Below are 16,400 nucleotides of genomic sequence, written 5' to 3' on the forward strand. Positions count from 1 at the left end.
CAAGTGAAAAGCTGGGTTAAAACTGGAATATTTTGAGCTTTTTAGACCTATTTTTGCCAATAAGCAAGCTATTTAAAAAAGATTTGCTTGTGCTCACATGTTACTCTTTCTGAAGACAATGATTATTTCTGGAACCAAACAGTCCTAATACAGAAATGAAAGGTATACTGTAAATAACTTTAATTAAATGCAGGAGTATTTAAATGGCAGCTAAAAAATGGAAAATTATAGGACAAAACTCTCAAAAATGAATTAGGTGGCAGCCATATTTCAGACTTTTAAATTCAGAACAAACACTGACCAAATACAGAGATAATGCAGAAGCATGCATGAAAAGTCCTTGCATGCCTAATCATATAGCAAAGCCTCTGAAAAATTAATATAGTATACAGTGTGCAGAGCCCCAAAAGTATTTTGAAACTAACCAAGAAGTTCTTCTCATGCCCTATATGCCAGTCCTTCATACTGTGCTCTTTACCTCTAAAATTGATTTTATTTAAGTAAGAACAAAATTTATCTAAATTTGTTTCAATAGACCCAAAGCAAGTGGTTCTAACTGGTATGATTCTGAAGTTGGTCAATGGGTTTTTCACATTGACACAGTATGGTTATTTCACATTCTTCTGCACTGTAATAGACATTTAATGTAATAGACATTTAAAACTCTATTACAAATTCTAAAGAGTCTACTGCAAAATTATAGGCACTGAGAATGTTTGAATAAATCTATTTAGAAAATTGCTACTGGCTGTCTACTTGGTGTGTTCCAGTAAAGAATGTTCCACCATTGCCTTAGTGGTGACCCATGCTGTGCTCACAATGTCCTGCTGGACATAAAATGGAAATTCACATTTCTTACGGAAATCTGCAATATCATCTGATCTTGACTATTTCTGTCTTGTGATTGCAAGGTAAAAAGCAGTAGTAAAAAAACCCACAAAACCAAACCTAGGCATTTTGTGTGTGATATATATATTTTTTTTTTCCTTGTTGGTAGCACAGTGGCTGCCAGGCACGTTTGTTATATAGAGGTCTGTTTGCCACTACCTCCTTCCCCTGTTGAACTTACATGTTACTCCCAAACTGAAGTGCTGTCCTGATGACCAGGAGGGAAAGGATATCTTTATGTGGACAGATGACGGTGTTTATTGAGCATTTGCAACTTAAACACAAGTTCAAGGTGATAATAAACAAGGCAATTTGCACTAAATACTGCGGTGCTCAGCTGAAGATGGTTTGCAATATGTTACTATATAGATGTGTGTATGTATATACATCATGTGTTACCTTGGATACAAGGCTTGCTCTGTAGGCAGCTAACTGCTTCAGATACTCCTTCTTGGCAGCTTCAGTTTTCTTTTTGTATACCTAAAAACAAAGAGTGGCACATTGGTAAATTAATCTGGTTTTGTTTTTATATATCACTCGTGTGTCTCTATGTCTTTTTAAGTAAACAGCCTTTCCTCCTCATATTGCTTAAAGAGTGAAATAATAAACATCAAATATTTTAAAGAAAATATTATTCCAACTGTGAAACACCATTTAACTAACCAGCAGTACTGAAAAAACAATATCCCTCATAGCACCTCAAGTTTAATTGCTCAAAGTGAGGTGTAGGTTGCACTTTCAAATGGGACCTTTGTGGATGGGGGAAGGTGGGTGTGACCCTCTCTGCTGGCTTCCACCTGTGAGACCAGTTAAAACCCCCTGAGGAAGACAGGAATTTGCAGAAAGACATTTGAGCTAAATGAAGGAGGAGATGACAGCACCACAGATTAGCCAGGAGAATTCCTCTCTTCCCTAGCTGAACTGTTGGGGGCAGTCAAAGAAGCTCATGGAGCTGCTAAGGATAATAAATGTTAGTCATTATTCCAGTCTTGATCCCATATCGGTCTAATTAACTTCTCAGAAGCATGGATCTATTTCTGTACATTTCTCTCAACTCACCAAATTATTTTAAATGTGGCATGTGCACAATCTCATAATAGATTAAAGACCTTAGAGAATCACTTCAATTTTGCCCAGATTTCAAGACCAAAACTGACTATCTGCAGGGTTAAGCAGGACTTCATAGCACTACAGTAACATAATGTTACAAAAGCATGTATGCATATTTAGGGTTGAAAGCTCTCAGGAGGAGAACCAGGTTGTGACCCATGGAGACTAGCTAATGACTTGCTGTTAGCCATGTCACTGACAGATTTAGGAGCAACTCAACATTTCTGTTTGCAAATATTGTCATGAGTTTCTCATTACTTCATGTTTTGGGTTTTTTCCTGAAAGGGTAGATTTAGGAGTCATGCATGCATCTGGGCTTCATGTAACTAAGCAGGACTGACTCCTCATCCTTCTTCTTGAAAGGAGAAGTTTAGAAAATATCTAAAGGTTTAAAAGTGAGGGAGAAAAATAAAGGGAAATAAAATTTACTTTTTCATTGTTGTTATATTTAATGATTTTTAAGTCACGTGCCAAAGGTTAATTCACATGTGGACGGACATTTGGGGTTCATAATATTGCACAAAATGAAACTGCAGCTTTGTGTATCTGTTGTCCACTTCTCCAGCCAAATGCACAACCTGGGCACCTGTGGAAAGCCCCCATGTTGAAAGTAAAGACTGTCCACCTTCCCCCTGCCATTCCTCACTGCCTGGTTAACTGGGCTATTGACTCAAAGTTAAAAGACAGGCAAAGCTATTTAGGAGGAGAATTTTGGGGTGTTCTTCTGAATTCCACAGCTAAAAGCACACATGAACATCTCCACCCTAGAAAGATAAACTTTAGGGAACTTTAAAGTGCTCTCTTTTGATCTTCCAATGCTTCAGTAAAACCTGCAGTCCTGTAAATGGAGAGGACCTGGCAGCACAGAGTGTACACACAGTGGACAATACAGTTGCAGACAACAAAGGGAGAGTGGTAATGTCAGGCTGGAAGGATCCAGTACAAAACCATTTTTATAAAGAATGTACTCGTGAAACAATTTTTTGTTTCACTAACGCTTTACTTTCAGACACAGAACAAATCTCAGATACAGGCTGGCAAAACTCAGAGGCTGCCTAAAAGGATTAAAGATTTTGCTTCCCAGGGAAGCAAAAGATCATAATGGAAACAGAGAAGTCTTAGGCTTCAAAAATTGTAACTATAAAGACAGAGAGGGGAGAAGATTGGTTTTAGCTGTGCAACTGTATCTTTGCACCCTTGTAATTTCTCCAGATTAAGATAAATATGTAGTGTTTGTTGATCTCCTACTGTTCTGCAAATAAAAAAAAAAGGTAGCAATTTGCTTCTTAAGTTGTAATCATTTGTGATTATTAGGGGAATTACTATTTGTTTTGAAAACAAATAAGAAATTAGTCAGCAGTCTACTAAAATTAATTCAGGTTGACCTACAGAACAAAGACTAAGTTATACTGCTTTGTATATTGCAATGCCTCTGCATCACCCTGATAGCCAACTTAAAAAACAGAGCTGAACAACAAATTTTACACAGAACAATCAATGTTCTTCAAAAGATCATGTATCTACTGCTTCCACATTGGGTTTTATTTTGCATTACACAAATATAAAAAATAGACACTCTTGCTGTGCTCTACAGTCACAGCATAATTGGAAGCGTCCTCTGAGACCTGACTTTTCCTGCAAATAGTAATACTGCACAAGGTTAACTCAATAATATGAAACTAACAACAATTCTGGAAATCTCCACCTAAAACATCACTACTTCATAGAAATATCATCAGACAGTTGTTATTTAATTATGTCCTACCTATGCATCTACCATGTTCAGTGTACACCCTGCCTTGCCCTCTTTTGAATCTTTAGGTGAATGAATAATAATCACAAGAACACCATGTCTTCCCTGGCACAATAAAATGTACTGATTTAACAGGAGGTCATTATAGTAAAAAATATACTTTACTTTACTGGGTGGGAAAAAGTTTTAGATTACCTCAGCCTGCTTTGAGTTTTGCATTGGCTAGAATGGCTCCTGCAGGCTGGCTGGCCTGGAAGGTCATCAGCTCACCCCAGTTTGTCCCTGGAAAAGCATTGTTGTGTCCTCTGAGGCAAACAGGTTGAGCTCTCACTGTGTCCTTCCCAAGGTGCCCAGTGCTTAGTTTAGTATACAAGTAGGCTGATGATCCTCATGCTGGTTTTGGAAATTGATTGGTCATGGCCTAGACTAAAAATTAGGGTAAATTCTGCCTTTCTGGGAAGTGAACACTTGGTAACATAAACAGCAACAAAGTCTGCTCTGGTCATCAGTATTTCTCTCTGGATGTAAATGAATGTGGCCCTGGCAGTGGTACCAATTCTCTGGCTCCATTCTGGACTGGACCTGCACTGGGGGCTTATGAAGGCAGGGCAGGTGGGGAGTGTCTTCAGCATGTGCAGCAGTGCCTCAAACAGGTATGAACAAGTCAGCTGCTTCTCTTAAACTATTTTAATTTTTTTTTTCTGCAGCTGTGAGAATTTTTTAGCCCTCAGGCTTAAATAGTTTTGTGTTGTTGTAAGTATAAGGCTTGTATTCTTGCAGCACATCTGGGGAGGAAAAAGACTTGTGTCATGATTCAAGTGTGCTCTAGAAAACAGCTGAAGGTCTTTTGAGCTTCATGCTTAAGACAGTGCCAAATTATCAAGCACATCATATCCAATAATACAATTAACATTTTCCTGTATCATAAAGCAGGGTTCTGTTCACTTGCTTATCTATACTGTAGCGTGGGAACATTTAATTTTATTTATAGCATCTTAGAAATCTCCTATAAGGTCATTTTCTTGTCCTCTGTCAAGCAAGCAACAATTATTAAATAAGTAATTTGACAGGAACACATAGTTATGGAATTAAGTAATTTCCATTTTGCTTTAATTCGATTAACATGATAATTGAACGTCAACTGATTGTCACTCAGGCAGCATATTTGTGTCCTTACACAGTATTTTATTTTCTATATTGTCCCAGTTGTGGAAAAAAATGAATGTTGGCAGAAAAAGACATCATTTTGTATGTGCAGGGTGGGTCAGTTTAATTTATTCTTTTTCTCTTCAGCATGTTATAGAAACCCCAAAACACCATGACTGCCTACATTTATCTATAAATGGAACTTGCTGGCATTATTTTCCTACTGTGCTTCACACACGCAAATGCAAACAGCATAATACACAGGTCCCCATTTAATTGCACTTCCAAGGTAGCTCCAAGTTCCCTTACACTGTGCAGCAAAGTGTGTAAAAAGCAGCGAGTACAAACCCCTACTTTGTGCATATAAATATAGATATATTATGTATAAATATAAATGTAAGTAGAAATAGAAATGGAAATAGAAGTAAAAGTAGAAATTAAATAGATAACATATAATAATACAATAGATATAATATATAACATATAATATCATATAAATCACATCTATAATATATAATTTGAATGAGGCCACTAGGAAAAATTAATGCCCTGGGCTCTCACAAGTTGGTACCAGCCCCCAGGCCATTGCACCAGCAACATTTAGCTCAGGTTTCCTGGGCTGCCAATGTATGTGGGCCACCAGAGCTACTGCAGCAAGGACCAAACTCTACTTATCAACAGTGATACACATCCCTAAACTGAATGCATCCAAAATTCCACATGGAGACAGAAGGGTGGCAGGTTATAGGACAACCACTCACAAATACTAGATTCACCAAATTAAAGCCACAGTAGAACTTAAGCACTTTTGCTTTATGCTGTCAGATTCTGGTCATGTTTTACTTCATGTATTTTAACTGCTTTTCAGTTCTTGTCTTTTTGGATCATAAATTCTTTGAGGCAGGCTTTATGCCTCCTGTGCTTTTCTATGTGCTCTATAATATGAAGTTCATTACTGATAGATAGATAGATAGATAGATAGATAGATAGATAGATAGATAGATAGATAGAGAGAGTTGAAATATACCTATAGTGTCTTAAGCCACGATTTTGTTCTGGTTAGCCATTTTTTCACAATGAACTTCCTCTAACTTGCTTGTGGAGGATTATCAACACGTCACAACACAGTAAGCAGCAGGATTACTACCCTGTCACTTGTGGCTTGCACCCTTATTGCCTGAGGGGAACAAATCTCCCTTCCCCCAGTCATCACAAGAGCTCAAATGTCTGCAACCACATCCTCAGTTTTGACTATCAGATGATAATGGAAAATTATTGCTTGGGACTGCAGTCCCCTTTGATTCTAGAGATGATCCTAGACTTGGAGACAGTGAACTAAACTGACTCATAATTTTAGAAGAAAAAGACACCTTCAGAATTTGTGTTTTATGGAAGTCTACAAAAGCTCTGTGTCTCCTAGATGACAAAGCAAATTACAAAGAACCATGCTACTTCTGTGGCTTTGCCTAAATAGATGGTACAAGGATGACAAAGAAAGGGAAATTTTCTGTTTATCTTGTGGATATCTCTTTAGAGCTGAGAGTTGCAAGCAAGTTATATTTGTCTTTTTAAAATGATGTAAAAGTGCCCACATTTGTTTTGGTGGAAGTGTTCCAGAAACCCCACAAAACAGTATATGCAAAAACAGTAAATCAAAAAGCAACATGACTGATTCTGTATTCTTGGTCTCTGCAGTGTTATATCCCATGGGAGTGTCATTTTCACGGACTACAGTTACAGGAATGTCATCTGATAAAATACAGTAGGCTCCAATCCAAAATTAAATTCCACATTCAGATTGTCATTCCTGGCCCTAAATATTTCAGCTCATAGAGAAAGCTTGTATTTTTTTCCAAGTGGGAGACATATCTCTAGTTTTAATCTCCTGATTTTGTATCAAAGGCACCTAGAGCTGCACACACTCATCTAAAATGTGGAGAAAGATATTCCCACAGCAGTCAGAAAAAAAAATCCTCAGAATTGCTTAATGGACATTGAAATATATTACCATTTGATTTTCAATCTAAGTACATACAGTAACAAAGAGGCCCAGGGCTAGCTATATGGCTCAGTAGTCTCTTAGACTGTAGAGCATGGAAAAGACACTAATGACATATTAGAGGCTTAGGGGAAAGAATTCTGTCTTTCTGGCATGTGGGGGAAAAATCACAGGCCAAATTCAGCTCTAGCACAAACAATGAGACTCCTGGAGAACACTGGAAATTGCAGCCATTTGTGCCAGGCCTAAATAATTTGACCTTACAGTCTTGATGCTTTCAGCTTACAGCAACAGGACTGCACACTTTATCAGAAACACACTGGATGAAAGTTGAGTACAAAACAAGTGACATTAAACACATGATTTATCTGATGATTATTTCCACCTGCTGGTACTCTTTTTTTTTTTTTTTTTAAAGGATGTGAGCCTGAATGGAGATATAATAATTGGGCCTAAATCCAGTTTTGTATGCAAATGACATAAAAGTCGTGTTCCTATGGAAGTCAAATGTATGGCTAAAAGCTGGGGAAGAAGAATAAGCTGAAAATTAAATCTAATATTTATGCACATTTCTACAGCAGTATTTGAAACCCAGGGTCCTTTTGACCCATCTGCTTCCAAGTACAATAAGAAAGTGGAGTTAAAGTCAACATTTCATAACTCAGGGGCCTTGTGCAATATTTCTCTAGGAGCCAAGGTTGTTTTGTACTGCAAATGGATGTTAGAAATCCACCCAGAGCAGGGGGTGTCTGGTGTTCCCTGTGACTGTACAGAGGGCCTGAAACATCTCCCCTCTGACCTCAATGGAAGTTAAGGGGTTCAAGGACTGGCCATGTAGAAGCAAGAGTGGAAAAACCTGAAGATATAAATTTACTAATGTGTAAATAGACATGAGTTGTATTTGCACATAGTATGTGCCTATTATTGGCCCGTTTGTGTTCCAGCTCATTAATGATGCTTTCATTCCAGATGCTTTCAGAGGAAAGGAGAAGGAGAATACACCAGGATGAGGATCAGTTGTTTTGAAATCTTAACACCCCAGCCTAGACCTTCAAAGGGTAGAGATGCAAATTCAATAGAGGAATCTGTAAACAAAAACAGTGCATCTCCAAAACACTCCTAAGATGCAAGACTGGTGAAAGCACATAGGTGCAAGTAGCTGGGAGGAAAGATGTAAAGTTGCTGTCTGTTGTGCCTATTCCAGAATCCATTTTGCTTATAATTCACTTTGGCAGTGTGCACACACAGATGTGCCTTCTCTTCCTATTCTCATTTACAAAAATAAAACAAAGCTAAACCTTGTGTGGTTGTTTATCTACTAAACTGGAGGTACATTCTCATCCTCTTACAATTGTGTTAGTTACTCCTTGGAGATTGCTTCATTAGCATGGAGCAAGGAAGTGTTTCTAAAGGGAGAATGAGAGGTAGATAAACAAATGCCTGTGTGAGTACATCAGCATGTATAAGGGAAGAAATGAAAAATTTGTTTTAAAAATGCTACTGACTACTTTGACCTCATGGTGTGCACATCTTCTGAAGCTGTTTCAGCAGCCAGTCCCCTGAGCTGTCTGACATCCTGTCACAGAGCACCCCACATGCATGGCAATGCCATGGGGACACGATGGCTCTGCCAGCCATGGGGTGGGTGATGTCATCTGTCATGTCAAGGGATGGGATGCCATTGGGAGGAGGATCTAGGTTGGGCGTTCCCAAAGGACCGGTGGAGTCAAGAGATCTTGAAACACTGATCTTGGATCCACTTTGATCTGACTTGTGGTGTTTCACACAGAAACTCTGGAAATATGAGGTGTTGGCCAGCATTGTTTGCAAATCCCCTCCTGATCTACCTGGTCATCCCAGCAGTTAATATGTGCTGCTATGTCTAAAACATCCCTGTGGTCAAAAGAAAAACTTATTAAACATGTTTTGTTATTTTTCATGGCCAAATTAATCTGGGTTCTTTTAGAAACAACATAAAAACCCCTGAAAGCTTGGGGGTTATAGTGAAAATGTTAACAGCACCAAAAACATTGACACTAATGCACAGGGACTTAGTTTTACATAGGTATTGGTAACATACAATCCAATTCCATCAGATATTAAAGAATAAACTGCAGCTTTTATCTAGTGGGTCTTTGAGCACCAATGAGGAGTAAATGATTTGATTTTGTGAGCTCGGAGGATTTGTCAGCTGCCTCATATGTATAATTCTGGCTCTTCATATTCCTGCTGCTTCTAATTTAGCAGGACAGGCTCATAATTGAAGCAAATTAACTATTTACACTTGCCACTTCTACCAGGGGAAGAGGACACATCAGCAGGAAAGAATGAGTGGGAAATTAAATTCTTCCCACTTGTGTCAGATCTGCCCTTATATAAACACATTAACAGTAATTTCATGAGGCGTCAACCGTAGGAATAAATACTGAGGGATAAAATAATGAGGTGTTGCTATTGAGCTGAACTGTTGCAGCTAATATTACTGTCTATGAATTATGCAGCCTGAAAGAAAGCATCTGCCACAGCACTCAAACAGTCACTTCACCTGCTTCTTCTGATTGCTGAGTTTTGGGTGAATCCCTCCTTCTCCCAGCTGTAGGACCAGAGCAATGTTGAAGCAAACACACAGGAACACATACACACACACAAGTATGCACACTGAGCTGTTCATAGGAGGCTAAATTAATTCCTACTAGAATTCCAGTTAAGTCACCGAAGTAACACCAGAGATTAATTTTGTTGAATGTTGAATAGACATTCAATTCCATTTTTAGAATAACAGAACATTTATTAAGGTCTTTGGCTGAAGTTTTAAAGTTACACTAATGTAAACAAGAACATTTTGTTTGTAATTTGCCACATCTATTACAGCTTTACTAGGACTCCAATTAGAAACTTAAGGTTCATTTAGTACATGCACATCTGGTACTGATTTAAAATTACTTTCCTTTTTCATCTAAGGACAGAAAATGACCTAAATAGCCTTTTTACCCAGTTTAAACCAGCGTTCTGTCTGAAAGCCAGTGACTCGACCATTTAGCATGCTCATCCCTTTTTCCTGGGGGCTGTTTATCTCCCCTTTGCAGTAAAAAAGTGTGCAAAGGGCAAAGATGCACATATATAAGCCATAGAAATGGGATGCACAGAAGAACGGTACTACAGAGAAAACAGTGTTTGTGATCATAGGAGAGGCACTGGAAAAGTCACTGAAAAAAAATATCCCAGTGCTATGGCTACAGCATTGAGGAGAATGTACCTCAACACACTACTGCTACAGCTGCCTACTGTTCACAGATTTATTAATCTGAACAATTTTAGAAAGTATTTACAGTGAAAAATGAAGAACAGTGCCTGCTTCTGATCACGTTTAATTATTGCACTCTATCCAGAATTTGAGAAGTCCGTGACAAAGTCCACCACAACCACTGAACTCCCTTTAACTTCTAGACTCTGTAGATAGAGTTGGAAAAATAGAATAAAGGCACACACCAGCATTATTTGCAAATGGACTTTTTACATACAGAAATTAATGGGAACATATGATTCAAAAATTCAAATATCTTCATATGTTAAATTAAGAGGGAAGTACACTGGTATCTGCTTTAGTCTAATGAATTGCATTATTCTCATAGTGAGAGTATCAGAGTGCAACCCAGTTTAAGCATAACCCTCCCCTAACTTCAGTAAGGCACCCATAGTCAGGTAGCTCATAACACCATTTCCTTTTATGTCATTCAAATCCTATTTTCTCAAATAACACTTTCCTAGTTCTTCACAGTTTGAAAGACAGAGGTGGTTATAGCACAAGGCTTTTCAATGTGCCAGGTTATCAGAATTTTGTTGCAGTCTTGGATATATATTGCCCTTAGGTCATTATTGTACTGAGATTCTATATTTTTATTTATTCTGTGGTCAATCTTCAGGAATAAACAAGAAGAATTCTATGCATTTCAGAAAAAATAGCTCAGATCACAGTAACAAAGAAGATTTCATTTTAGCATGAAAACATGAGGCTATTCTTTCTCAAAAGCTGTATTATGTTCTACTTTCTGATTCATTTATATTTACTATTTAAATAGGAAAAGGAGTTCCAATTCAGGAAACATAATTTGGAAATATATTTCTATTTAAATTTCAGAATAAGCATTAGCTTCCAAAACATAAGCCAGAAGCTTTATGATAATTGAATCCTCTTCAACAAGTATAATTCATCAATAAAGTTGTCCTCTAATGATGTTATTGTTTCTTTATTTAACTATTTTTGAATTTCTGAAGCTTCTTCAATGCCAAATACCAAATGCTACATTAATAATTTGTATTTTTAGAGTCCAATTTTCCTACCAGAGACATAGATTTCATAGCAGTTACTAATGCTCTGGATCTGAAAAATTAAGTCTTTAAAATACAGGCTATCTAGTCAGTTAAGATGTCTTGTAATCATTACTATTAGATCCCTAATGGAAAAAAAAATTAGTTTAAATTTATTGTAGAAAATAGGATTGCCATTTTTATTTTTTTAATGGGAACTATCTTTTATTATTTTTGTACAGTGCTAAATTAGAAAGGACTTCGGCCTGGAATTTTAAAAATGTACTTAATAGATGATAATGGATAGGCAAAATGAGTAAAAAAGAAATGAAGATATGCTAACCCAAACTTTTTAAAGAACTGGCTTAAAAAACATAGTTGCAGCCATTTTATATGCATGTGTCATATGGATTCCAAAATGCATCATTCATCTGTGTTTCAACTTAGATTAACAGCAACAAGACAAGGAAAAAAAAAATGTTCTGTTCTTACATCATAGGATTTATTCAAATTTTGCTCTCAACCATGAATAGGAAATTTAAGTGAAGCTGGAAATTTAGGGTTTCATGCATTTTTGTTACACATTTCTATGGAAGAACTTTAATATTTTGATGGTAGTACTCACAATGACAAGCTCAAAAGAAATGTGTATTTTATGCATTTAACAGTCTTTTAGGTTGGCCTTTGCTGGGCATATTAAAAAAGGGAAAAGAAGATACAACACGAGAAAATAACTGCAATGTGCCAGCCCAAGTGACTTTTCTGATACCTGTGTTCAGAAAGTTACTTTTCTTCCAGCCAAACCCTTCCAAACGCTGGCCTTATTCATTGGTAGATGAAGATAACAAGAGGTTTTATTTTATTTTTTTTAGTTAGTCAGTGAGTGCCAAATCTTGATTCTTTTTACACCGGTATATTTAGCAACGATCTAGATGTACTTACACTACCCAGTTATTAGCAAAGTAACCTTTTTTTTTTTTCCAAGCCCAAATAACTTTACCTACCAATAAATCATTAAAAAGTTTTTTTTAATTCTTAGTTTTTTAACTGCAATTTTGTAATACCAGTGCATGAATGAAGGAGATTCAGTTCATTCCCAGTACTTTTCCACTCTCTGTGCTAACATAAACCCCAGTCCAGCTCTCCCGTAGCCAATATAACTCTCACCCAGAACATCCTTTCCTTCCATATCTGTTTCTTTCTTAAAGTTCCCTTTCCTTTATCAATCCAATCCATTCTGATGGCAGTTAGTAAAAATGTAACCAACTACAACAAGAAGAGCAATGGCATGGTACAGTGAGGACCCATGGTATTTGCCAGCCGTCACCACTTCAATGTGATGAGCTTCCAGAGTTGCCCACTTTTACACAGCTTTGCCTGACTTGGAATTATTTCTGCAATGTTTCAGGTCTCGTTGCAGAACCAAGGCCTTCCATGGAAAACAGAAGCAACCTTGGGAAGTGATTTCCACAGCCCACATACATGCTAGAGGATGCCCTTTGCCAGCATCCACCCTAGCTCTCTTTGGGTCAACACATCACTAACTTCTTTCATAAAAGACAGGTGGTTTGGGAGCAAATGTGAGCTCAGTTTTACTCCTGGCATCATGGGATCATGGAGAAGGGAAACATCTGCAAGTGGGAGCTCAGATATTCTAAGTTTCGGCAGCAAGGGCCTGTACCCAGCAGTTTCACATACAGGGCAATGACATTGCAAAATCCTAGACCCACAGATTTCAGCATAAAACATTCCTAAATATAATCCTAAAACTTGTGCCACATCCCAAAACAAGGTAAACTCTTTTAGTGGTTTCATACAGATATAATAAAATGATACTCTCCTTATCTCAGCCTCTTTAAATCATATTCCTGAGATGGCACATATTCAAGTTTCATCCTGGCTAACAAAAGAAGCTGCCTACAGTGCTCAGATGACCCTGATAACACTTTCCTGAAACAAAGCCTCTGAGCTACAGCACATATTGTACCTGTTTTTGTTCTTCTCCCAAGCCGTCCCACATTGAAGCTACAATTTTAGAGACTTCACCAAAAGTAGCATTGGGGTTTTGGCCCTTGATGGCTGCTTGAGTGTCTCGAAAGAATAATGCATAGGCAGACACAGGCTTCTGTGGCTCATTTGGGTCCTTCTTCTTCTTCTTTTTGGGAGTTTTGGGTTTCTTTCCTATATCTGAAGCAGGTCTCTTCTCGCCACCATTGACCTGTAACATAAAATTAGGAAAGTACTATTAAAAAAAGTCAGTTTAATTCATTCCAACCACTGTTACAGCCTCTGTGATGCAAAAACTTTGGATTTGGCATGCAGAAATGGAATTTTTATTGTTATCTTTGACATTCCAAATGTTGACACTATCTGCATTAGTCACACGCATAAAATTCACTATAAGTATTTTGGATAATGATTTATATTCCTCTTTCAAATAATTGCTATAATCTCTATCTGGTCATCTTTTCACCTTTTCTAAGTTTTATTGCTAGTGGCTATAGCAAGAAAATGATGAGAAAATTAAAATGAAATTAGTTTCTCTATAGCCTGAGTATCAGTTCAACAACATGAACCATCTGCAGACAGCAGAAACACTGTCATTTCTACCTTTTGCTTATTCTCATCTTTCCCCAGAATGACCCCAGACTACTGTTCAAATCAATTTCTTATGCAGCTGGTGGTACATCTTCCAGGGACTTCGGAGAAAATCTGATTTTGAACCAAGCAATTCAAGTTACAGACATTCCCCTACATACTTTCTAATTAAAGTCTGAAGAAACAAACCTTTACCGGTATAGACAGTTTAGAGCCCTTTAAAGGATCAGTTTTGACCTATCTGGATTTGGCTGAGTAGTTTTTATATCTGCTCATGCAAAAGCAAATGGTTTGAGGAAAGGAGTGAAAGAGGAATGGTGTATGGAGGAAAGCCCATGTGCTTTATTTATACACCACCTGAAAAAAGCCCCCACATGAGCATTTGGATGCCAAAGCACCCAATTTTCCTAGTGAAGTTGATGAAAGGTCTGGAGCCCAAGCCTTGCAAGGAGCAGCTGAGGAAACAGGGATTGTTTAGCCTGGAGGAAAGAAGGCTCAGGAGAGACCTCATCACTCTCTACAACTGCTTGAAAGAAGGTTGTAGCAAAGTGAATGCTGGGCTCTTGACCCAAGTTACAAGCCAACCAAGAATGAGAGGAAATGGCCTCAAGTTGCCCCTGGGGAAGTTTAGATTGGATATTAAGAAAAAACTCTTCACCAAAAAGATTGTCAAGCGTTGGAACAGGCTGCCCAGGGAAGTGGTAGAATCACCCTCCCCAGAGGCATTTAAAAGATGTCTAGGTGTGGGCTCCAGGGCACATGGCTTAATGGTGAGCTTGGAAATATGAGGTTAACAATTCAACTCCATGATCTTAAAGGCCTTTTCCAACCTAAATTATTCTAGGATTCTATGACTTACAAGCACATAAAGGGACAATAACCTGATTCTTCAACACACTGGAGCTCCATGGCAAAGTAGCTTTTCTTGATATGATCACTTAATTTACTGTATCTGTAGAAATGGTGTGTGATCTTACAAGTGGGTTCAAAAGCTTTTTTCTTTTGTCGGCATGACCAAAGCACTGTGCATCATAAGCATTTTTAAGAGAAGAGAAGATCAAGAGCATAAATGGTATGCTCTAGGCTAAGGATCTACTAGGCATGACTTCTTTCACTTCCTTCTATTATTATTTTTTAATAATGCGTATCAAGTGGCACAGGAGGATACAGGTGTTCAAATCATTGAACTGCACGAGGAAAATGGCTGGAAATTCACATTTTGAGAAAAATGACTTTTTAATTTTCCTATATGCCTCAATATGTGGTGTCCAACAGAAGTCAAGTGACTATAGTGAAAAATCTGAATCTCTGTGGCTTACTAAAAACAGCAACAAAGTAATGACCAGAACTTGAAAATGAAGTTACTTGGTTTTTTGAGCATTATGTTACAGTAGCTGCAACTTTAATACAAAGTTAATAGACATGCAGCCTATTGCCAGGATTTGGAAAATATGGAAAAACTAAATAGCCTTTATTAAGTTATCCAGCTTTTTGTCTCTTGCTATTTTTTAATTCTACAGGATACACAAAACTAGCAGTTAAAGTACAATTAACTAGGGGTGTAATTTGAGAACATTAGTCTGAACTTTTCAGAAGTCCAGTGCAACTGGAACTCCATGAGCAAGAAGACATTGAAATAATTAGCTCTATAGTTAAAATTTTTCCGTTGTGATTCACTAACATTTTTCTCCTTTCAGTTTACTTTTGAACCAATGCGATTTAAAAGTTCTCTGTATGTTAGGATACCATATTACTTTAACTACCCTTAAACTAGGTGATATACTACAGAAACTAGTGTAAGTGCCTTCTGGTAAGCTGTTTTGTGAAGAGCTCTAAAAACTTATTCTCCAACCTTAATGATCAAGAGACTTTGAAAACCCACTGTTAAAAACAGAGTACTCACAGGGGAAATTCTGTTTGTCTTATATGAAAATAACGAAATAAAAAGAATACCAGAATTCCAGTACTAATAACCTTGCAAATGGCTGAGATGACGGTCTACCTTATGCTCCCATCAGTCCATCAGCTTCATAGACTCCACTTCTAACCACCAAAGCAGAGACAGATGGAAAATAAAATAAAAACCATATATATTCTGCTAGGCATAGACTTGTGCCTCAAAATCCCTGGAGGTGTAGTTAGCTCATGGTAATCCACCTCCTGTCATGGCTTATTGCTTAATTATGGTGATGTATTTAACTTATTTATCACAAGAAAGCAATAATCTTTCACTTTAAAAAAGTGTATATTAACCATGTTGCACACGTAATAGATCACAAGAATATCTAGTGTAGGATTTAAAACTATCAAGTAAGGCACATCGTTGATATCTAAATGTCCCTTGAGAACCTGGAAAATGTCTATAAGCATATTTAAAATAAACTGCAATAGTACCAAAGCCTTTAATGGAGCTAGGAGAGCTGTTTTATGCACACTATCTTGCAGTAATCGCTGTAGTTTAAAATAGATTTTAATCAAGCACCATCTGCATAATAGGCTGAACAGACAACACAGAATTCCACTTATAACTCCTATCATATAAAGTAAATATTGTAAAACCTCTGCCACATAAGGAGAATATGCTGCAGCAGTTCTTTA

General features: G+C 37.4%; 1 protein-coding gene across 3 annotated transcripts in view; it reads right to left on the reverse strand.

Annotated features, from left to right (window-relative positions):
* Positions 1-16,400, reverse strand: part of TOX (thymocyte selection associated high mobility group box) — a 218,373-nt gene that overhangs the window by 24,582 nt on the left and 177,391 nt on the right. For all 3 annotated transcript variants that reach the window (XM_064706134.1, XM_064706135.1, XM_064706133.1), the window contains 2 exons: positions 13,192-13,422; positions 1,288-1,368 (listed from right to left, as the gene is read on the reverse strand). In XM_064706134.1, coding sequence (XP_064562204.1) covers positions 1,288-1,368; positions 13,192-13,422 — 312 coding nt within the window. The remainder of the gene's footprint in view (positions 1-1,287; positions 1,369-13,191; positions 13,423-16,400) is intronic.

The sequence above is a fragment of the Zonotrichia leucophrys genome, chromosome 2 (genome assembly GCF_028769735.1).
Source record: "Zonotrichia leucophrys gambelii isolate GWCS_2022_RI chromosome 2, RI_Zleu_2.0, whole genome shotgun sequence".
NCBI lineage: Eukaryota > Metazoa > Chordata > Aves > Passeriformes > Passerellidae > Zonotrichia > Zonotrichia leucophrys.